General features: G+C 43.9%; 2 protein-coding genes across 4 annotated transcripts in view; both read left to right on the forward strand.

Annotated features, from left to right (window-relative positions):
- The window catches only part of magi3a (membrane associated guanylate kinase, WW and PDZ domain containing 3a), a 142,047-nt gene extending 129,594 nt beyond the window's left edge, over nucleotides 1–12,453 (forward strand). For all 3 annotated transcript variants that reach the window (XM_083976174.1, XM_083976176.1, XM_083976175.1), the window contains exons 13-21: nucleotides 329–423; nucleotides 699–891; nucleotides 2,588–2,800; nucleotides 3,504–3,689; nucleotides 3,806–3,899; nucleotides 5,619–5,694; nucleotides 5,898–6,035; nucleotides 6,999–7,137; nucleotides 9,104–12,453. In XM_083976174.1, coding sequence (XP_083832300.1) covers nucleotides 329–423; nucleotides 699–891; nucleotides 2,588–2,800; nucleotides 3,504–3,689; nucleotides 3,806–3,899; nucleotides 5,619–5,694; nucleotides 5,898–6,035; nucleotides 6,999–7,137; nucleotides 9,104–10,122 — 2,153 coding nt within the window. In that variant the 3' untranslated portion in view covers nucleotides 10,123–12,453. The remainder of the gene's footprint in view (nucleotides 1–328; nucleotides 424–698; nucleotides 892–2,587; nucleotides 2,801–3,503; nucleotides 3,690–3,805; nucleotides 3,900–5,618; nucleotides 5,695–5,897; nucleotides 6,036–6,998; nucleotides 7,138–9,103) is intronic.
- A 443-nt stretch (nucleotides 12,454–12,896) lies between these two features.
- On the forward strand, nucleotides 12,897–23,794 carry rsbn1 (round spermatid basic protein 1). The gene is made up of 7 exons (XM_083974654.1): nucleotides 12,897–13,651; nucleotides 14,154–14,827; nucleotides 16,453–16,590; nucleotides 19,562–19,704; nucleotides 19,812–19,979; nucleotides 20,089–20,197; nucleotides 21,476–23,794. The coding sequence occupies exons 1-7, from the start codon at nucleotides 12,955–12,957 to the stop codon at nucleotides 22,037–22,039; spliced, it is 2,493 nt and encodes an 830-aa protein (XP_083830780.1). The 5' UTR covers nucleotides 12,897–12,954; the 3' UTR covers nucleotides 22,040–23,794.

The following is a 23,794-nucleotide window of genomic DNA, read 5'->3' on the forward strand; positions in this document are numbered from 1 at the left end:
AAATAATGACGGCAATCAGTTGTAAGCCGGTTGCCAGAGCCTAAACAGCAACAATATCGACACTGCATGGTATTAAAACAGCAAAACATCTTGACATTTGAGGAGCAAATGATGCTAAATTGCTCAGTTTTTGAAATCAAATGTTATTTTACGGCAATTTTTGTAATAAAGGAAAAATAATATCCGTGTTATCTGTGCAAGATCTGATTTATCTGACTGATTGAATCATTTCAGAGCTCCCCCGCTTGTATTATATAATGTAATACATACACTGCCCGTATGACCACATGATAACACATGATATATTTTATTATACTCCTCTCTGCAGCTCCTAACACCAAGGACCTGGATGTGTTCATCAAGAGGAACCAGGAGTCGGGCTTCGGCTTCAGAGTCCTGGGAGGCGAGGGTCCGGATCAGCCGGTAGGTAGCACATTTAAAATCCCAAACAAACCCTCAGACACCAGGAAGATCGATACTTGAGCGGCGTTCACTCACTGAAATTGTGTGATTCTCTGCTGCTGCTGCTGCTGCTGCTGCTGTCGGACGAGTGGGAAATAGGTTGTTAAAAAGCAGGGAGCCTCAGAGGAAACAGCAGCAGCAGCAGCTCAGAGGATTTATTCCTTCAATGTTCACACGCTCACTTTGCCGTCCTGTCTTTACACCGTCCGCCTGTCCTGTCCTGTCGCCTTTTGCAGGTGTACATCGGTGCCATCGTGCCACTCGGCGCGGCGGAGAAGGACGGGCGCCTGCGGGCCGGAGACGAGCTGCTGTGTATAGACGGTGTGCCGGTCAAGGGCAAATCCCACAAACAAGTCCTGGAGCTGATGACCAACGCCGCTCGCAACGGACAGGTGATGCTGACGGTCCGCAGGAAGCTGGCACACACAGGTGAGTGAAGTCTACGACTGTGTTTTTTTCTTTTAACTAATCCTTTAAAGGGATAGTCCAACATTTTGGCAAATTGGCCCATTGCCATAATCCCTATAGTTTTAGGAGTAGGTTCCTTACCTTTAATTACGGTGCAAGCTATTTTTAGAACGGTTGCGCAGAGCGGTGAGCTGCTCAGAGCTACGCTACGGAGGCTAATGGGATTTCTTGGGTTCTCTCATCAAACTCATCAAATATACAATCCAACAACTCCAAAACGCTCTGGTGGACAAGTTGTGACCTGCACATTCACCACGCTATGAGATAATAACAGAACGTTACCAGACAGAGTTGTTTTAGAGGCAAATACAGAGACTGCTTGCGGAAAAACTGCCCCCGACAGGAACGCGCATCAGCGGTTTTACATGAATTTACCTCTAAAACAACTTTGTCTTGGTAACGTTCTGTTATTATCTCATAGCGTGGTGAATGTGCAGGTCACAACTTGTCCACCAGAGCGTTTTGGAGTTGTTGGATTGTGTATTTGATGAGTTTGATGAGGGAAACCAAGAAATCCCATTAGCCTCCGTAGCGTAGCTCTGAGCAGCTCGCGGCTCTGCTCCGCCGCTCTAAAAATAGCTTGCACCGACAAATAAAGGTAACGAATCTACTGCTATGACTATAGCGATTATGGCAATGGGCCAATTTGCCAAAATGTTGAACTATCCCTTTAAACTTGTTCTGGATGATTTCCTATAGCAGATTCAGTTCAACCAAGATCGACTTCTATTTCATTCTAGGGCCTTTCTCTCTCTCTCTCTCTGTGTGTGTTTACTTAAATCAAAGGAATGTGAATGATTTTTTTCATCTCCCTAAACAGGTAAAAAGAAAAAAAAAGAAAAGAAAGATGTCAGACAATAAACAGCTGCAGATTGTTTGCTTTGTGTTTATCTGTCCGGTCTGTTTGGGGCAGTGTAAAGGGCAGTGAAGATTAGATCAGCTGCTGGAAACGAATTACATCTCAAAGGATGGAGAGAGACAGAGGGAGAAAAAAGAATATGCTGAGTTTTCTTTTTCAAAAGCATAAACCCCCCTTACCCCTCCCCATGCTGCATTCAGGCTTGTTTACCCCACAAATACTCGCCGTATGAATAGTACAAGCACTTTTTGAAATTACTTTGGATTTGATGTATTGCAACAACGGCTTTGATCACGTTGCAGAAATTAAGCATCAATCATGTGAGGGTTTGTGCTTCCAGAGCCGAGCTTTAGAGAGAGATTCCCTGATGCCGACTGACAAAACAGGGACTCAGCAAAACAAACACACAATGAGCAGAGATTGAGGTAGATCAGCTCGTCTTATGAATAACAAATTATAAAAAAAGAAAAAAAGAGGGGGGCTTTCATCTCAAGTGTGGAGTTGACAGCTTTGTATTTCATGTGTGTAATAAACGCAGCAAAAAGGCTGTCTTCAATGAAGCCGCTGTGAGCTGAATTATTTATGGAGCGATCTCAAGACGGACAAATTGGAAAGATTTTTTTTTTCTTTCCAAATAATTGTAAATGGATTAAAATGTAGGTCATCTAAACTGGGATGACCAGTGTTCAGAATAAACATTAGCGCTGTCCTGCTGCTGCTGCTGCTGGGGAGGGAATATAAAAGTCTCTCTGTATAAGATTAGTTTTTTAATGTTCCTGTGTATCTGTGATTGGTCAGACGGTGCGGAGGAGGAGAGCGGTCAGCAGCCTCACCAGGTGGCGTCGGCCCAGGTCAACAGCTCTCCCAAGATGCAACGCGCGGAGGCGCCGGGCGCCGTCCAGCAGGCCCCACCCCCCCGGCCCGAGTGCTTCGACGTGACTCTGCAGCGCAAAGACAACGAGGGCTTCGGCTTCGTCATCCTCACCTCGAAGAACAAGCCCCCACCCGGAGGTCGGCACTCAACACAAACAGACTCACTTTCATTTTTAATTAATAACATAAAAAGTTTGTCGGAAAATCTATGAATGGGAGAAAGTGTCACCGTGACATGTAACGTTTTCAAAGCACTGTAACAAAAAGACTAGGTCACCTGGAGCACTGCTTTCAACTTCACTTGAAAGAGCAGATTTAAAACTCTCTCCCAGTTTTTGTTTGACGTTGATCGACATTGTAAAACCGGAGATATAATAGTTTTAATTTGATGTGACAAAAATATTTATATGAGCGTAACAGTGGGATGTGATGGGCAGATCATAGAGGTGAAGTTGTGCTGAAGAAAACGGATACCAGACATGGGTATGGTATTATGTGGTGTATAAAGGCAAAATCAAAAGTGTACAAAAAAAACCCACAATATTCTCAGACCTCTAAAGGGTTACGGAGTCTTTTACTCTTTAATTTGTACTTTGCTTTATCCCCAAAAACCTTTATTTTGTGCCAAATGCTAATTGGGAAATCTTGCACAAGCACAAGCTCACACAGCTGTTCGCACGGCTGCAGACATTCAGTCTTGTTATTTCCAATCAGTTCTTATTAATTCATCAAATTATGTTCATGAAATTGTTTCACATAATGTTCTGCCCTGTTCAGGCCTGTGTCTTTTGCTCTGCTTTGTTATTTGAGTCGATGATGTTGGGTTTATTGACTGTTTCAGTGATACCGCACAAGATCGGCCGTATAATCGAGGGCAGCCCCACGGACCGGATGGGTCAGATGAAGGTGGGGGATCGAATCTCCGCCGTCAACGGCCGCTCCATCATGGAGCTGTCGCACAACGACATCGTCCAGCTCATCAAGGACGCCGGCACCTCCGTCACCCTCACTGTGGTGCCTGAAGACGGTGGGTCAGAGGCTCACACACACACACATACACACACACACACACACACACACTTTCTCTTCTGTGAGTCATGCTAAATGTTGTGTGTTGTTTTTTTGTTTTTTTTTATTTAACAGACAACGCTCCTCCATCTGGAACAAATTCAGCCAAGCAGAGTCCTTCAGCACAACACAGAGCTGTGGGCCAACAGCCTCCCAGCTACCCAGACAGGTACACACACACACACATGCACACACACACACACACACACACACACACACACACACACACACACACACACACACGATCCCAAAGAAGCTCAAGCAGCATTCACACAGGCTTGTCAGCGCCACTGGAGACAGTCTAATACGAGTTCTGCCACTTGAACCATGAATTAGCCCCAATCCTCTCAGAGCCGGTTCCTGCTTCACTGTGGCCCCCCATTACCGTCTCATTGTGGCCCCACACTCTCCCTGTTATCCCTATGGACAGACCAAATCCCCCCCCTCATGCCATGGTCACTGTTGGGTTTGGCAAAGCAAAGAAAAAGAGATGCATTAACAGGGGTGTCTTGCTTCTTCTTTGATCTTTCTTTTTTTTTAAACAAGATTACCTGTGTCAGACTTTTTAATCCCGTCGCTGCTGCCGCAAATTCTCCATCATGGTTTCTCGCCCTTTGCATCCTTCTCTCTGTCTCGCTCTGTGTGTGTGTGTGTTCCTCCTCTCCTCATATTGCCCATCCCTTGGCAAAGCACCCACCCTTCCTCCCTCCCTCCCTCCTCCTCCATCTGCATCACATGCTTCAGGTCAGCCCCAGACTACAGTGTGTAAACTGTTCTCCATGCTCGAGCAGCTAAGAAGGCCCGAGCTCCTTTTAGTGCGTTAGCGCGGATAAGTTCCCACAAAGGCATTGTAATGAGCTCTGCGGAGCATTAAAGTGTGCCCCCCCCCCGTTATCTGCCACTGAACTGTAAAAAAAAAAAAAAAAAAAAAGCAGCGCGGCTCTTTGAAGGATTTACATTGGTTGTATAATGAAACCAAACGGAAAGAGGCTCGTGTTGCTGTTATGGAGGCGTGGCGGTGTGTGGATCACAGTGGACACCTCAGGCACAGAGAGGGAGGAGAATAAGACTCAGGCTTTATCTCCAAAATATGGAACAACTCTACTTTTCATATGCTGCAGCTCACACACACACACACACACACACACATAGGCATTAATGTTAACATGATACACATAATTCATGGTGAAGGGTGGAGAAGAAGTGTAGACAATGTTTACGCACAGGTCGACCCACATCAGCTCTTAACTCCCTCATCTCACCTCGACTTTGGATCTGAATTTCATGTCCATAATAAATTATATGACAGTAATGAATTACATTTACTTGAGTAGCATACTGAAGTATCTTTTTCCAGTGTTTTGAGGATGATTTATTTTTGCTAAAATGTGATAATCCGTACACTGTGTTCACCACAGGAAAACCAATCACAGCCAAGTCCTTACACTGTGAGTGTAGATAAGGACTCTTCACCACTGAAGTCCATGACTGAAATTTTAGAAATAAATAAACCAAAAAAAGCACAAGCAAGAATAAAAAAGCAAAAAAAGGAACAAAAATTGTTCTTTTTTTTATTCAGTCGTATGTTTATGGTCATTTCTTCTGCTTTGCATCATTTTCTACCACTAATAATATGTGCACAGCATCACTATGTGTATATTACAGTGCTGGTTCTTAGTTTTATATGACATTTTTATGCCATACTTCATATTTTTTATTCTTCTGTTTTTATATGATTTGATATTTTGTTTCACACTTTTATATCTGTTACTATGTTGCTGACCTTTATTTCTCCTCCCTGGATATGAGACATTTACCAGGTTCTATGTAAATGAGACTAAATATAGCTGTGATATACAATATGTGGGTCACCCTCTGTTTTTTGCAGGAACGGTGACACTGACATGAGGAACTCTTTTCTACAAAGAGACACAGGAACACTCATCACATCAGGTCCAAAGCAGGTACAACCAAAGTCACAATTACTGCTTTTATACTGCATGTAATTCCCTTAATTGCTGCTAATTGATGCAGCTATTGCACTTTCTTGCACCATGCATCAATGATTTTCCAAACTTGATCAAACTTGGGACTTTTACCGCATGTGTGTGAAGAAGAGGAGGAGCACCGGTCTCATACATGTCCCCGTCTTGTCTGTGAACCACAGGGCTGTTTTGTGGTGGAGCTGGAGCGCAGCCAGCGCGGCTTCGGTTTCAGTCTGAGGGGAGGGAAAGAGTACAACATGGGACTGTTCATCCTGCGCCTGGCCGAGGACGGGCCGGCTCTGAAAGATGGCAGGATACATGTGAGTCACCTAACTGCTCTCTGACCCTGAGTTATACTACTTTCAATGACACTGGTAAATCTTCCTCAGGAGTTTTCACCAGTCTGACACTATTGCACCCCTCAAAACCACTGTCCAAAAAAACAATAATTATATTTTTCCAATTTGTAATGTACTGAATGTATTTAACCAGGCCTGCATGATATGAGCAAAATGTGCAATGACACTGGTCAATATTGTGATGAAGATATGACTTGGGATAAATAAGCAAATATTAAGGTGTGCATATTAATCATACAGTTCCTGAGTCTTTCTGCTTTAATATGTGTCCTGAAACACTGAATAGAAAGAGAAAAACATATTTTGAGCATACTTTTATTGAACAAATTACACATAAATAATCAATCGAATAAACAGAACTTTAATTTAACCCTCTCCTGCCTCCTCTGCTTAATCATTGCGCTTAAATGCAATGTGTTTATTGCACATGTTCGTATCGCGATGACGATGAAATTGCAATTAATTGGTCAGCCTTATTTAAGCTAGGCTCTCTTCAGCCAACACTGGAAAACTTTGATACTGAAGAAAACTTTAAAACCTGTTATTTTAATGGAGCTTCCTCTGTCTGTGGGCTCTAAGTGGATTGATGGATGTTTATTTGCTCTCTCTATATATATAGTACATCACAAGATACTGGTGTCCTCAGAAATTGCCACTCACACTGAATCTAAAAATTCATGTACCATGTCTTTATGTTCAGATATGAGATTTTTTTTTTCAGGCAAATTGCGAGTAAAATGGGGAAAGAAGTGTTTTAAAACATTTAATGCTTCCATGAGCTGCAGCTGCAGACTGATGCTGATGTGCAGACAAAATCCATAGGTCACTTACTGTAATGCACTTCACCAAACTTTATCTTGTTTGGTTAAAAAAGAAAATCTGAAAGACTCGTCATGTGCATCATGTGATATCTGTGCGTCGCAGGTCGGGGATCAGATCGTGGAGATCAACGGCGAGGCCACGCAGGGCATCACTCACACTCGGGCCATCGAGCTGATCCAAGCGGGCGGCAACAAAGTCCACCTGCTGCTGCGACCGGGCCAGGGCCTGGTCCCAGATCACAGTGAGTGGCTGCTGAGAACCTGCCTGCATGTTCACACGGTGTTGCCACCGCATTTATATATATATATACTATATGTACACAGATCTACGCATATTAGCATATTAACCGTACAGATATATAGCAGCGTTTGTATGGATATGCTTGATAGCAGGGTGCTGAGTTTCTTTATTCTCATGCATGTGTTGCAAGCTTCTCTCTTGACCTCTCTCCTCTCATTCTCTCTGGATCTGTCTTTTTCTTGTGCTCTTTATCTGCCTTTGCTTTCTCTGTTTTCTGCACCAGCACGGCTCTCTGTTTCTACCTATTTATCTCTTCCTCCTATAGGTCTGAACTCTTCTTCCACCCTGTGCTTCTACATGAAACCAGAGCATCACTAAAGGCCTCACTGCTTTTCTTGGTCTGTCCCTAATGGCCTTGGTAAAACCTTGTACTCCTCCTACTGTTTGCCTCTCCTGTCAAAGTGATTCATCTCCCAGACTCCAAGTGTCGTCCTCTGTCCCCTTACCTCACCCCCCCCCCCATGATCAATCTGAACTATATCAGTTATTAGTGACAAAGTAAACACCCCACATGTAATAAAGTAGGAGCGTCTCTGGAGGGCTGAGCTAAAGCAGTGAGTCCTAGAAGAACAAACAGACCTGCAGGAGCACTGGGAGGCTTCAGAGCCCCGCTCACTTTAGTTTTTATGTATTTATTTATTATTTCTCCACGAGTATTATTACCAAACCTGGGATGCCACTGAACGCGCACCTCATCCTGAATTAACTAGATATTGATCAGTTGAGTGACAAGTGGTAAAAAAAAAAAAAAAAAAGGATTTGTGTGCATTCACTGGCATCAACCCTTTCAATCTGAAGACCCAATTAGAATGAATTTCTACGAGTTGTTGCTCCTAGAAATCCAAAAAAAAAAAAAAAAAATCATTTCAGCACCACTAAGTCCATCACTCTTCTTTTTTTCTCTCTCTGGTTTTCTGCTGCATATATCTGCTCTCAATCACAGCTGTGCAATTCTTATCAGCTCAGGGGAAAATTGAAACGTCAGTGCTGGGTGAACGCAAGCACCTTTTTTTTTTTTCATTGATGGTTATGTCGCCGGCTGATATGTATCTCAAACAAGGCAAATATTTAGAGGGATATAACAGGGGGGGGTTATTACAGAAAGGGAGGCAGGTTGCAATATCAGGATATTGTGCTTTTTTTGCATGACATGTAATTTTCCCTCAGTTTTGTAGAATAATAGATTAGTTCCTTTAAAGGGAGAGTTCAACATTTTGGCAAATTTGTGCATTGCCATAATCCCTATAGTCTTAGGGGTAGGTTCATTACCTTTAATTGTCAGTGCAAGCTTTTTTTAGATCGGCGGGGCAGAGACGCGAGCTGCTCAGCTAACGCAATGGAGGCGCGTGGTACTTTCGCACTTCTCTCATCAAACTAAATACACGATCCAACAACTCCAAAACCCTCTCGTGGACAAGTTGTTACCTGCACATTCACTACGCTAAGAAATAATCATGTGTAATTATGTAACATTAGGACACAAGAAGCAAATAGTCGGAACTACTTTGTGCTTTTGAAATCACTCCACCTAGCAGCCGTGTCTGTTATGTAGTTCCAGCTGCATTTGCCTCAAAAACAACTTGCAATGTTACTTTACATGATTATCTCATAGCGTGGTGAATGTGCAGGTCACAACTTGTCCACAAGAGCGTTTTGGAGTTGTTGGATTGTGTATTTGATGAGTTTAATGAGGGAAAGACAAAGTACAGCACATTGTGCAGAGCTTGCGTCTCTGCTCTGCCGATCTCAAAACAGCTTGCACCGACAATTAAAGGTAATGAACCTACTGCTATCACTATAGTAGGGATTATGGCAATGGGCGAGTTTGCCAAAATGTTGAACTATCCCTTTAGGGGACGTCTTTCTGAGTGCGTAGGGTTTCTCACTCTGCGCTGCTTGTTTCTCAGGTTCAAAGGACAAAGTAACCATTCCAACCTCAAGCTTCCCCAGACTCTCTGTATCTGACGGGCCGTCATCTCCAGCCTCTCCATCCTCCGTCTCCCTCTCTACCTCCGAACTGTCCCCGTCGTCGCCCAAAGTCTCCGTCCCTGATGAGTTCTCCGGCGGGGGCGACCCCAGGGCCTCCGGTTCCCCCGGCAGCGGGCAGCAGGAGCACGGCAGGCAGCCCGGCGGCAGATCGAGAGGACAGCAGCTCCCTCACCACCACAAACGCACCACCAGCCCCAGCAGCGGCAGCAGCACCCAGACCAGAAAGCCGAGCAGGAGCGACTCCAAGTCCGCCAGCCCCAAAAGAGCCCCGACCGACGGCTGGGCGGATCACGCCGAGCGCTCCCACAGCCCCAGGAAGGCAGAGCGAGAGCGAGGCCACAGCGGCTCCTTGGAAGATATGAGCAAGGAGAGGAAAACCCAAGGGCAGAGGAAGGGCTCCAAGAGAGACCAACAAGACCCCGCCTCGCCGTTGAGGAACTTGGAGGAGCCGCAGAGCCCCCGGCGTCCGGCTGGCCAGCAGCCCGGCGCTCCGTCCGGTGACGGGAAGGACTGGAGGTTCAGAGAGGACGAGGCGGCGGCGGCGACGGCCTGGGGGGTCGCAGAGAGCGGAGACAAAGGCTGGGGGACCAGCGAGCGCCACAAGAAGGGCAGGAGGGCCGAGCAAGAGGCGCAGAAACCTTCCTCCCATGTGCACAGGGAGAGGGCGGGGTCGGACGCCGGCGGCGGGGGCGGTGGCGGCGGGACCCTGGGCCGGAGGGGGGGCGGCGGGCGGGAGAAGGCCGATAGAGAATACTGGGAGAGTAAGCAGCAGGACCCCAGGGGTTCCAGCAGTAGCATCCAGGACCCCAGCTGCAACGGGACCAGCACCAGCAGCAGCAGCAGCAGCAAGAAGCCCCCCATCACCCCGGGACCCTGGAAGGTCCCCAGCACCGCCAAGATCCAGTCCCAGGTGGACACAGCGTACGCAGATGTGTGACATCTGCAAGAGAAAGCTGAGCCTCCGACAGACAGATGGATGGACATTCAGAATGGAAGGACTTTTTTTTTGTTTGTTAATTTGTTTTTTAAAGCAATCTCGGACAAAGCAGATCACTGTGTAACCAGCAACAGAGCTTCTCATTGCTTCTGATTCTTTTTCTTTATTTTTCATCCATTTTGCCTCAGTTAGTTTGCATCAAGCTGCTGATGCCTGATCTGACGTACAGTACATGCTTCTACCTACATGAGTATTAGTGCTGTACTGAGGGTGTGTGTGTGTGTGAGACAGATGGGCTGTGACTGTGATTTTTTTGTTTTTTGTTTTTTGTTTTTTGTTTTTTGTTAGACGTGACACTGAAGTCTTATTTTGTGCCAATCAGAGACTCCGGTTTGTAAAGAAGCTGCTGCGTGTTGCACTCGTCGTTGTGAAACTTTTGTGGGCGAACTGGACGAACTGCTCGCTGCATGTCGTTGCCACCGACCCGGCGATGAAGGATCCCACTCTGTTTGAGTCTCTCTGAAGGTTTAAAAGACATAATCCACACAACACCACTCAGCTGTTGCTTTCACTGATGGATGTATTGGAAATTAAAGAAGAAGAAAAAGAAAGAAAGAAAGAAAAGTTAGACTGGTTAAGTTTCTCTGCAGAGGTGTGACCAGATGTTTTCTAAATCATCTCTGCACTGTTTTTGTGTTTTTTATTATGAGAGCAGGACTAGATTTGTGAAGTATATATGTGTGTGAGTGTGTGTGTGTGATCCCATTAGCTTATCAGAGGGTTGACAGACTTACCCCCCACCCCTCTCGCCACCGGAGCTTTATATGCATCAATCAGCAGCAGACACCAGACCAGATACTTGTGGATATAGTTCTAATGTTTGTTATTATGTGTGTTTAATAATAAAAATCATAATGTAATTTATTGAGATTATATATGTAAAACAAAACATATCCCGTGCAGAGTCATTTCACTTTTCGATGTGAAGTTACAGACGTAGAAACAGAACGCATAGACCGACAGCGAGACTATTAGAAAAACAAAAACAAACTGTGATCTATATTTTCTGTTTCTACGCTTTCAGACAGTCACATGAGCCTGATCCATAATGTTGTCTACTGTTAGCAGCTCTGTATTTAGGCCCTCTGGCTGTGTGTGTGTGTGTGTGTGTGTGTGTGTCTGAGAGAGAGACTGGTATAGGCCTGTGTATTTTTCGGTATCGCTGTAGCAATCGACTATACTTAATCAGAAACATGTATTTAAACAGAAATAATTACACATATATTGATATATAATTTTAGATGAAATTGAATTTAACAAGAGCTTGATTGTAAGGAAGTGAGACCTCTGCCTTCAACTTATACTGAAAAACCTTAAGAGATATTTTTTGTTTTTGTTTGTTTTTTACCATCATAAATGTCAGTTGTTCTTTTTTTTTTTACCTAATTTGTGATTTAGCTCCTGACCCTTTTTTTTTTTTTTTTCACTGAATGGTTAATTATTAATGACATCACGGCCGTCTTTTTTTTGTGTTATAAATAAAACCACACTTCAAAAGAAAGTAGTTAATTTCCCACTCACAGATGAATTATACAGCGTAGTGTGAAAACGGCTTCATTTGCCTCTTTGGGAGTTCTATTGGAAATGACACTATGAAGTTTCTCAAACTTAATTAAACAGGGATTTAAGTTCCACATGAGAAAAAAGAAAGAAAGAAAAAAAAAACACTATTTTTTTATTTTATTTTATTATTTTGTAGGAGTTGTGCCCTGTTCTGAAGACAAACTGTGGTGTTGTTTCAGTGTTGCTACTGTGGAGTACAGAGACATCTAGTGTTTGATCCACTGCTCTCCACCACCTCAGTCATTTTGCCTGAACAGTTACCTCCATCAGCCTGCCTGTTGTTGTTGTTATTATTAAGGATGTACAGAAGTAACACATGATGCATCTCTCGGGTCTGTGAGACCATCTACTTACTAATTTATTGTCCACTTTATTAATGTTGAACGATGGGCTACTGTCTGTGTTATTTACTGTTCATGCCATTTTACCATGTATGATACTGTGGCCTTGCATTGCTCCAACATAGAGAACAAAAAAAGAAAGAAGAAGTCTCTCAGTTTTGACATCATGGTAGTTGTAAATGTTTATAATAAATTGTACAGCACCTGTATAAATATTTGCCTTCATGCAGAAAAGAAAAAAATCCTCTGTAAATTGTTTCATTATTTTTTTAAGGGAACTGAGAGGAAATGATATAAAATGGGTGAAAAGAAATAAATAATCTGGTCATGGCGTTCTGTTCATGCACTGATAAATAAAGGTTTACTGAATAAACATGGCAGCTCTGTTTATTGATTTATTGGAGGTTTATTGATCCTACATTTAACAGCATGTTATTAAATGTGTCATGAGTTCCTGTTCATAGTTTACATATTAATGTGTTAAAACCTCGCACCACTCAACACTTGGGTTCGTTTGACCCCGGTGGTTTTTATTCATTTCTCTCTCTCTTCACCGTCCTGCATCAGTCAGACTCGGTGAACGGCCGCCTCCCGTGGCCGCGTGCTGCAAAACTAACCATGACGTCAGCCGAGCAGAAGTGAGTGCGTGCAGAGCCGCACGCGTTCAGCACAGTACAAACTCCAACTCCCGCGCCGCATTGCAATATCAACAGACTACACGACCCACAGTTCCGTGTGTTGCGCGTGCGTTATAGTGCCAAAACATTGAACTGGACTACAAATGCGTGGCGGTAAGGACTACAAACTGTCCGCGGGGACCTGCGCGGTAGGTAGTCCCGAGTCCTTTAAATGTACTGTACGTGCAAAGATGGCAGCTGAAGTGGACTTGATGCGTGCGAAAGTAGAAGAGGAGAAGGTGAGAGGAAGCCTGGAGCGGCTCATCAGAGAGAAGAAAAAGAAGAAGAAGCGGGAGCTGTCTCCGTCCGCGGACAAACGGGAGCGAGCGGAGAAGGAGGCGAAGAAAGTGAAGCTCCACCACCACCACCACCAGCAGCAGCAGCAGCAGCACATCCACCAACACCAACACCACCATCAGCAGCAGCAGCAGCAGCAGCAACACGCCGAGCACCGGACCCAGCCGCCGCATCAGCTGCAGCACAACCCCAACAAGCCCCACAACTTCAGCGCGGACAAGCAGCATGTCCTCCACAGCCGCCACCAACACCACCAACACCATCAACACCATCATCCCCACAACCACGGGCTCAGCAACGGTACCAAGAAGAACCTGCAGCCCACTTTGCCTCCGCCTGCCGCGCCGCAGCAGCAGCAGCAGCAGCAGCAGCAGAAGCCGCCGCCTCAGCGGAAGGTCGCGGAGCAGCTGCAGAAGAAGCGAGCGGCGCCTCCGGAGCCACCTGCGCTCTTCACTTTCACGCCCCTCAAAGTGGTCAAGGCCAAGCCCCAGGATTTTAAAGAGAAGCACCGGGAGAAAGACCCGAAGCTCAAGCTCAAGAAGGAAAACGCCGAGGCCAACGTGAAGCATGCGGCACTGGAGAAAAAGAAGGGTGAGTTATTTTATTACATGCATATTTATAAAATAAAATAAAATAAAATAAAATAAAATAAAATGATATCATATTTCTTAGATGTTGTTGTTCGGAGAGCTGCATCAAGATGTAAGAGATGTAGAATCACTCTCACTATGGTTTAGTCCTGGAACAGAATCTAAAATGTGTTTTGGACAGAGCAGATTTTCTCTTTGACATTTGTACACCTGTCCATCATCACCTGTGTAATAATGACATCATAAAGACCTAAGCAGATAATATAGGTGTCCAGAAATTGATGTCCTGCAGCCTGGTGTCAATCATTTTAATGTGCATGTCAATCCAGAAGTTTGGAAAGTGGAGTGTGGGAAACAGACCATCATGAATCACCGTTAATGATTCAACACACCATGCATCACCTGGACGTCCAACTACAGCACACCTCTCTCTCTCTCTCTCCCTCTCTCTGTCATCATGTGCCCTGAGTGTCTGACTTTCTCTTTTATCTTCTCCTCGTCAGAGCCCAGGCCTCACAACGAGAACATCAAGTCCCTGACGCTGGAGGAATATCTGCTGAAGAAGAAAAAGAAGAAGAAGAAGCACCGTGAGGATGAACACGGCACCAAGAAGGTGCGTCGCGTGCACAACAAGGCGGTCCAGACCGTGTGTGCAGGGCTGGGAGCCGACCTGTCTCTGCCGGCTCGTCCTGATCCGTCTCTGCCCGGCACAGTGAAGCATGAAGGCGTCCGTCAGCCCAGCAGCAGAGACGGCAGCATCGACCGCCACCAGCCCTACCTCCATGCTCTCAAACAGGGACACGTCCCCTTCGTCTCCCACCAAGATCACTACATCCGCAGCTCCTCTCTCCAGACGGGAACCTGGTGCGGACGCCTCATGCACGAGGAGAGACAGGCCAACGGTGGGGGCTTGGTCCTGCACGCCTACGCCGACGAGCTGGCCTGTCTGAGTCCGGCAGAGATGGAGTGCTTCGCCCAGGAGTTCCTGGAGTTGGCCTTTGCTGAGAAGCCCAGAGGCGCAGCGTCCTACGCCCTGGCCGTGGTGCACAGCGCCGCCGCCTACCTGCCCGACTTCCTGGACTACTTTGCCTTCAACTTCCCCAACACACCGGTCAAGATGGAGATACTGGGCAAGAAGGACATTGAGACCACCACTATTGCCAACTTTCATTCTCAGGTATGTGAGAATTAAGATCTCTGGTCCAACACACAGTTATAAACCCAAACTCTCACATTATAACCTCTGGTCCAGGTGTTTTTAATATGGGTCACACTATTCTTATGCACATTTCTATGCACATGCACTCTTTGTTCTGTTTTAAGTCTGAGTCTTTTGTGGTTTCGGAAAGCACATTGTGTGTTTGCTTGCAAGTGCTCTATGAATAAAATAATAATAATTATTATTATGGGTGGGAGTCACCAGAGGCCCTGTGATAAGATATTATTGCGATATTAAAAAATATTGCAATATGCTGCCGTTTATTGGCTTGTTTCAGCTGCAAATGAAGTCTCCAAATGAAAACTTTGTGGTGTGCTGTTTTTTCTTTTCTAAGATAAACTTCTTAAAGGCCCATAGTATCTCCCTGTTCAGACTGATACTTGGCATCTGTGTATTGATGCAAAATTGCCATTTAAAATATTGAGATACTGTGCTGTATTGATTTTTTCCCACCCACCCCTAATTATTATGATTCAAGTGTTGGGAGAAATTGAGAGAATCAGTATGCATACAGTAATAATAATTGGACTGGAGCTGTAAGTCAACTAGTTAATCATTAATTAATCATTTTTTATCTAAACTAAATGATAGAATATCATTAATAGTCCAGTAAGAGTGAATTGAGTTCAGTGGCATAATAATAGGATGCTTTCAGGATACACAGCTGTTGTTGCCTGTTATAGTCAGACGTCATGTTGTAATGTGGAAAACAAGCTGGGTGCATAATAGACTTTTTCTGAATAGATAGTCTACATTTAAGGAATGTGTATTTTAGTTCAAGGAAATAACACATCTGTGGATTAGTCAATTAAATTCTTTATTTTAAGGAGGGATCATATGGTGTCTGCTCAAAAACATGCACAAAACATGCAGAAATCCATGTGGAATGGCACAGGAAGTTAAAGGTCCAGTCCGAGCTGGAGTGGTGTACATGTTTTACCTCTGTAGTACGTTGATTGAGACCAGAGTACAGTAGACACTCGCTGTTGTAAAGTCTGAACGCTGCGCTGGTGCCAAGTTGTTGAGACAGATATGTAATGGAGTCGCTTCTGTTCCAGTGATGACGGTGGGGATTACAGCTTCTCTCGCTGGCGCTGCCCGGCGGGAAAGATGGCAGAAAAAGAGCTGCCTGGGATGTCTGGATGTTAGATCTGCAGAGGACACGGGGAGCTCGGCTCAGATCAGCTCAGCGTTCTTAACGTTTCTGCAGGGAAATTAGACCCAGTTTGATCATTTTCACCACTGGAGAGAGCAGAGAGTAAATGGATGATTGGTAAAAATGATTGCACCAAAGTGCTCGGTTTTATCTGCTGCTCTTTCTGGGTCAGGACATAAAACAGCACAGGCTCCACGGAGAGAAAATATATTCTCATTACAGCAGTGTTCAAGTAACAGGGTAATATTATGCAGATGATTCTTTTGCTACAAAGGTCATCATCGTCTGTGTTGTAGCTGTGGAACAAGAAAGAAAAACTCAACGGTTAATTCTGTTTTCAGTTCAAATATGGTCCTCCTGTATATAATTAATATGAAGTAAGAAACTGGGTCGCTTTGAATAACACAAGCTGTTCCCTCCGTCTCAGGTGAACCGTACTTACTGTTCAGGAACATACCGGGCCGGACCCATGAGGCAGATCAGCCTGGTCGGAGCTGTGGATGAGGAAGTTGGAGACTATTTCCCAGAGTTCCTGGACATGCTGGAGGAATCCCCCTTTCTCAAGGTCGGACCAAGTGTTATTTCTTTGATCCTTATCAATATCCACCTGGCTAAAGGTTGTTCTCCAGCTTTATTTTCCTGTGCTGATTCTGCCACCTGATAGAAGGGACTTAGACTTAAACTCATTGTGCATCGTCCTCCAGGCTCCAGGCCAGACTCACACTTAATATGCTGAATACAGTATGTTGCTCTCAGGAAGCTCATTAAGGAGTACAAGGACCACGCTCCATTACTGATGCATCGTTATTGTTGTAACATCTGTTCAATCTGTTGTACTCCTTGATAAGAATAATGTTAACATCCACCAAGTCACACTCGCACAGAATCAGACCCAGAGTTTCTGTACCAGACGACGCGCTTCATCACGTTATCGTCGACATCTGGGGCTCATCGCGGCGTGGTAACACAAGAATTCAGGTTGTGTTTGTTTATGCCGCTGCCAAATCTGTTCAGGTTCAGGTTCACAAGGTAAACTTGTCCTACAAGTTTGATTTCAATCAGCCTCAGACAGACAACAAATGAGAGTAAAAGAAAACATTTAAAACAGCTAAAACCATTTAAAACAATCAAGAGAATTAAAATTAAGAATATATATTGAAAGTTAAAATGATGTTTAAACTGATTCTGTGCTATTAAAGGTGTTTAAATACCCATTTAAAAAAAACAGTAAATAAACAAGCTGCCAATAAATACAGTAGATAAGTAATGTTCAGACACTTCTCCACCTTCAGCCAGACTGTGAAATATCACTAAACAACAGGTACAACAATGTCCTCTGGGACCACACTCTTTCTTCAGCAATCAAACATTTATATCTTTCCCAGAGTTTATATTTCCAATTCATTGCTATTTTCACAGAGTTCAGGCCGTCACACAACATTCACATCTTTACACGTTTTTCAGCTTCTGTTGTGACTGTTTGTATCTAAGTGGAGCCACTGTTATTGTCTATAGAGAGAGGAGACTCAGGGTCGAACAGATGTGTACAAGAAACAGTGTTTTAATTGTTGTCAGAGATGTGGTCACCCCTTAAAGTATGAATTGTCAAATAATTGACAGAAAATTTGAATTTTGTGGAGTCTTAATTGGACCTTCTGACAAACAATGTGAAAAAAAGGTTTTAGCAATTGCATAGTTTTTATTTTCATTCTTATCATACTTGATACATCCGTCATTTTTAAAATGTACAAAGTATGACACTGATGATGTAGAAGTCTTAAAACAGTATGTATCAAATATGATACATTAAAATGGCGTTAAATGGAGCGAGGTTGGTGAAATGGGTTTATAGACATCTTCAAACCTTCAGAGAGTGTTATGGCACTACTTTGGTTCATTTGTTGCCGATGCATCGCTCATCACTTCATCAGAAATCAGAGTTCAGAAGGCACTTTATCATCGTCGCATTAAAAACACAACAAAATTCGAGCATTGTCTTAACCAAGTGCTTAATAAAAACACAATACAACACTGTAAAACTGAACTAATCGCATTCACACACTATTAAATAAATAATAAAGTAATTCAAGTAAAGTTCTCCAGAGATCAGCTGTCAGTGAATGTTTATGGCTGACCCGTCTGAACCGCTGCTCACTTCGTCCTCCCCTGCAGCTCAGAGGTGGAAACTCCACTTAAAATTTACTAAGTGACTTGTGGGAGCTCCACTGCTGATCAGAGGAAGCTGGATCAGGCCCAAACTTTAAATTATACTTTTTCTTCCTTCTCATTAAACCCTTTGATAAATTGGTTTAACCTCAGGCTGCAGCGTCCTGCTGAGCTTTAGAGGAGAAGTTGGTCTCACTCTCTCTCCCTGTGGAGACTCCAGCATCATTTACACCAACGGTTCTATCAAACCACGTCGTCAGCTGCACTTCAGCTCCGTTATTATCACACGTGTTGTTGGCACGACGCCTGGAAATTATGCTCCGTTCAACGCACAAGTCATTTCATCACCCCGATATTCAATAATAACCTCACTACACACAGGACAGAGGCCTGTGGGAGGCAAGCAGGAAGTCATGACAAATTAGTTACTCTGTGAAAAATAATATAAACATGATTAGATCTAGTAATAAATACCGTAAGTACATTTAAAAAGTGTGGAAATATAAAGTGAAATGTGTAAAAGAAGTAGGAAAAACTCCCAGGCTCCTGCTCTTTTGTTTATATGAATAGTGTTTTGGGTTTAGAGGCGCCGTCAGCGTTAAAGGACCATTTCACGAACTCATCACTGATAGATAAACTTCCCGGGAGCTGATGCTGCGTTCAAGACAACTCGCACCTCGACAAAAAAAAGCTCTGAGTTGTGAAAAATGAATTGAACGGCGTCAAACTCAGAAATTACAGGTCGGAAATTCAGGCATCATCTCAGAGCTCCGATTTTCAGCAACCAAACATGGCGGCCATCATCAATGGACACGTATCACTATGCAAATAACTTTTATTCTATTATCTAAAATGTGCACTCACCTGCAGCGTCTTCTCTCCTCTTCATCTGCTTCCAAAATAAGCACAAATTGCTGCTGCATATATTTTTGCCAAACGTCTTTTGAGCATCCAAGTTTCTGAGTTGGAGCCCCGACTTCTCTGTGACTTCCGACTTGTCTTGAACGCAGCATAAGTCTCTACGTTTTATACTTCAGCTCTTCCCTTTGATAGACTCTATGCACCTGAGTTTAGACCTGGTTCAGTGTTCACTGTCGTCCTGAGCTCGTATTACGCCACTCACCAAAAGATGGACCACACTCACAGTGTTTATCATTTCCCAGGAGGCTGATGATGATGATGATGATGATTATGATGATGATGATTCCCTGGAGACATTTGTCCATGCGTTTGCTCCTTTCTTTGAACAGTGTCTCCTCTCAGCTGTCACATATCTTCTCTGGTCCATTAGCTCAGACACCTTCAGGCTGACACTGACAGCTATGTTTGTGTTTGTGTTTCTGTGTGTGTGTTTGTGTGTGTGACTGCAGATGACCCTGCCGTGGGGAAGCCTCTCCAGTCTGAAGTTGGACTGTCGCTCTCAGAGTGATGACGGGCCCATCATGTGGGTGCGACCCGGAGAACAGATGGTGCCGACGGCCGACATGCCCAAGTCTCCGTTCAAACGGCGCAGGTACAAACACACAAACACAAACACACAAACACACGGCTTCACGGGAAAAGTCATGGAACCATTCATCAGAAATACTTATACAAAATATATATATACTTTTAATCCAGGTCTATGAATGAGATAAAGAATCTGCATTACCTGCCCAGAGCCAGTGAGCCCAGAGAGGTTCTGTTTGAGGACCGGACCAAAGCTCACGCCGATCACGTGGGTCAGAGCTTTGACTGGCAGAGCACGGCTGCTGTCGGGGTGCTGAAGGCTGTGCACTTTGGAGAGTGGTGAGTTAAAAACAATAATAATGGTTTGTCATGGTGTGTGTGTGTGTGGAGGGACGAGCTGACTCGACATGTGATTTTTGTTGTTGTTTGTTTTTGCGAACTCTAACAGGAACAACCGACCCCGGATAACCAAAGATGTCGTGTGTTTCCAAGCTGGAGACTTCAATGAAGTTGTCCAGAGGCTGCAGCTCGATCTGTACGAGCCGCCAGTGTCTCAGGTCAGAGCTGGGATGACTGCTGATAACACATGCTGCTAAAATACAAAATGTTTTGAACGTGTCAACATTTTTCTCAGAAAATGTATTTCTAATCGAGCTACTGACATCAAATGTTCACCAGATGTCAGCAACAACCCAAATAATGCATACATACAAAGAAATCCAAACATTTATGTCCATAAATTAAGTAATGTGTGATAAAGTGAAATGATACAGGGAATAAGTATTGAACACATGAAGAAAAGGAGGAGATTTGAAAAAAAAAAGCAGCTGGAGTCTGTCAGTGTTTAGAAAGTCATCCTGTCCCCTGTCAGTGCAAAGTAATATCAGCTGGTTTAGTCCAAATTGACGCCTATGAACAGGTTTCTCATCACCAATGTGTCACACAAGAGGCGTCTCATGATGGGGAAAAGCAAAGAGCTTCTCAAGACCTTCAGAAACTTATGTTGCAGAACATACTGATGCATCAGTTACAGACGTGACTGAATGCATCGTTTTATCCGTTAGTGCCGTTAATCTGGAACTGAAAAGATCATTTCACCACAAATCGAAAGAAAACTAAGAAGAGTTGTGCAAGAGCCGAGAAACCCTGACAGAGCTGTAGACAGACCTGGAATCAGCAGGTACAATTGTTAAAAAAAAAAAAAAAAAAGAGTAAAGCACTCAACCGCCATGGCCTCTATGCATGCTCACCATGCAAGTCTATTGACGCGTTCAATACTTATTTTCCAACTGTATGTAAGAGACGTATTTATTCCAAAGTATGTTTACATATACAAAGAATTAGCCTTGGTTTTTAGATACAGCTACATACCATGAAAATAAACATATAGAGCATAAACATAACTCCAACAATTGACATATAAGGGCACAGAAGACATAATGATACTATTTACAGCAGTGTTTTTCAACCTTGGGGTCGGGACCCCACATGGGGTCGCCTGGAATTCAAATGGGGTCGCCTGAAAAAAGATTACTGATAATAGATATATTTTTTTAAACGAATTATTATTCTTTTTAAAATTATGATTAAAAACACCACACACAATCTTAAACAACTGTATTCTATACTTTCAAATACGCAATATTTAAAATGCAGCATATAGAAATATCTGAGCTGGCGCATCTTGATTGACGGCCGCGATAACCTGACTGCACGTGATCGCCAGAATTTGGGATGTCAAAATGGGATCACAAGCCAAAAGAGGTTGGGAACCACGGATTTACAAGGAATAATACTGTATATATCTAAATCTTCTCTGCTGTGTCTCTGTGCAGTGCGTCCAGTGGGTGGACGATGCCAAACTCAACCAGCTGAGGAGAGAAGGCATCCGCTACGTCCGGCTGCAGCTGTGTGACGACGACATCTACTTCATCCCGAGGAACGTCATCCATCAGTTCAAGACGGTGTCGGCCGTCTGCAGCCTGGCCTGGCACATCCGCCTCAAGCAGTACCACCCGGAGGAGCAGGACCAGGAGGAGCAGCAGCAGCAGCAGCAGCAGCAGCAGCAGCAGCAGCGGCAGAGGCCCAGCCACCTCAGCCCCCCCACCGGCCAGCTCTCCTTCGCCTCCCCGGCCCGGCCCGACACCACCGTCACCCCCTGCGCGAGGCGGCAGGGCGACGGCGTCCACGGCGGAGTGGCCAAGACTGAGGAACCCGAGTTCCAGAGGCCAGCGACGCCTCCGCAGGAGCCTCAGCCAGCCCCCCCGCAGCCCACCAAGTCCACCCACCCGCCCCCACCCTACCAGGACCCCCACTTTGCCCTACCGCCGGTCCACTCCGGCTGCACGCCCTCGACACTACCGAAAGCTTTTGGCCACACCGCCGAGTTCCCGAAATGATCTTTCTCCCCTTTGCAAACCTCCCCCCCTCTTTCCCTCTCTCTCTTCCTTTTTCTCTCTCTCTCTACGATGGGAGGAGCGTATGTGAAGGAATTTTAGACTAAAACTGACAACTGACTGTCAATCAGGAAGCCTTTCAACTTAAATTATTCTCCACACTTTTTTAAATCTGTAAATGGTCGGGGGTTGTTTTTTTTGTTTTTTTTATTTCTTCTCACCCAAATCACTGTTTTTTCATTTCAGTCATTCTTTCTTTTTTTAACATGGTTACATCCAACCAGAGTGTATCATGTAAAGAAGCTTTTATTTTGAAACTGACATAACTTACTGCAAGACACACTTTTTTTTCATTTCTGGTCAAAGCTAAGCTCTTGACATTTTATTACTTTATTAATTTCTCTGCCAGAGGCATGTAGACTAACTGTACCCAGTGATCGGCCACCGCCAGTACAGAGGAGAAATTCCACACAATTAGTCTTTTATTTTGAAGGACTTTAAATCACATAGTGATCTTTTAACGCTATGAGCACTTAAAACTTCTTTGTCAGCTTTATAAGTTGCCATTTCCACAATTCCTTATTTAAATACCATTTTATACAGTTCCCTCTTTCTTATTGTTGATAACTGTTTTTTGATATTTTATTTATTTTCTTGAGATTGAACTTTAACATTATGGTTTTTAACCAGTGATGGGATATTTAAATAAAGATCTAATTATAGGAGCTCCTCTTCAATGACAAAAGAATTACTACTCTTGATATTATGAAGTAATAATAGTGTGACTATTTTCTTCAGGTGTGGAGTATGTCTTCAGCATTTTGGTATGTAAATATTATTTTACGTTATCACTGGGAATTATGTGAATGCTGTCGGCACACTCAATGTTTTTCATTTGGTTTAAAAAAAAAAATCCACAGATTCACACTTTTGTTTTTTTTAAGCTGGTGATGTCACTATGAAGGCACTGCTGTAGAAGGTTGTATCCAGTTTTCTGAGTGTAACGTTGTGGTATCAGATCAGTTGTTTTTATCACGTAGATCTAGGAGAACGTTTTTACAGAGCGAGAAGACGTCCAGTTATTGCAAAAGGAGCCGTTGAGTGAGTTTTTGGTGATGATGTCACACAGGCAGTGTGAGCAGGAGCAGCTGTTGTTTTTATTCTAGCGCTAGAAAAACTTCTGTAAAGGAGGTGTTTGTCATTTTTTTTGGTAAGTTAGCGCGACGGCATCAGCAGCTGTTTAATGAGAGTCTGTCAGTTTCCCCACAGCTGGAGACAGATGTTGAGTGGGTAGAGAGATTAAGTTTGATGCTAAACTTGCAACACGTCTTCCAGACAATTAGGGAAACAGCTTGTTGATGCTAAAGCGAATGCGAACACTGCCTGTCTGTTCGGTGTAGTCTTCTTAAATTAGTGCTATACTAAGGAAGTGTTGGTGTGATGCTGCCTTTGCTCGACCACTGACCACGTTTTAGTGCCTTGTAACTGTTTAGGGTTTCGCCTCGTTTAAAAACTGTGAGGTGCATTTTGTTCGTGAGCAGGATGTGAAATGAGAACTGGCCACAGCAGCCACAGTCTGTCATGTTTATTTTATAAAAAAAAAAAGAAAAAAGACATCTCATGATGCTTTTTTTTTTTTTTTTTACATCTACATCTGCACGTCACCCGTGTTAATAAAAAATGAGACATTTTCATACATATTAGATCCTAATCAGGAAGCAGAGTGGTTATTTTTTGTTCTGTCAGAAATATGACTGT

This window comes from Trachurus trachurus (assembly GCF_905171665.1).
Source record: "Trachurus trachurus genome assembly, chromosome: 7".
In the NCBI taxonomy this organism is placed as follows: domain Eukaryota; kingdom Metazoa; phylum Chordata; class Actinopteri; order Carangiformes; family Carangidae; genus Trachurus; species Trachurus trachurus.

Bases quoted from the DNA above. Each gene is read 5' to 3' on its own strand.
- rsbn1 (XM_083974654.1), top strand. From the start codon at position 12,955: ATGGCAGCTGAAGTGGACTTGATGCGTGCGAAAGTAGAAGAGGAGAAG. The intron at 14,828-16,452 runs GTATGTGAGAAT...CCTCCGTCTCAG, and splicing joins TTGCCAACTTTCATTCTCAG to GTGAACCGTACTTACTGTTC. The intron at 20,198-21,475 runs GTCAGAGCTGGG...GTCTCTGTGCAG, and splicing joins ACGAGCCGCCAGTGTCTCAG to TGCGTCCAGTGGGTGGACGA.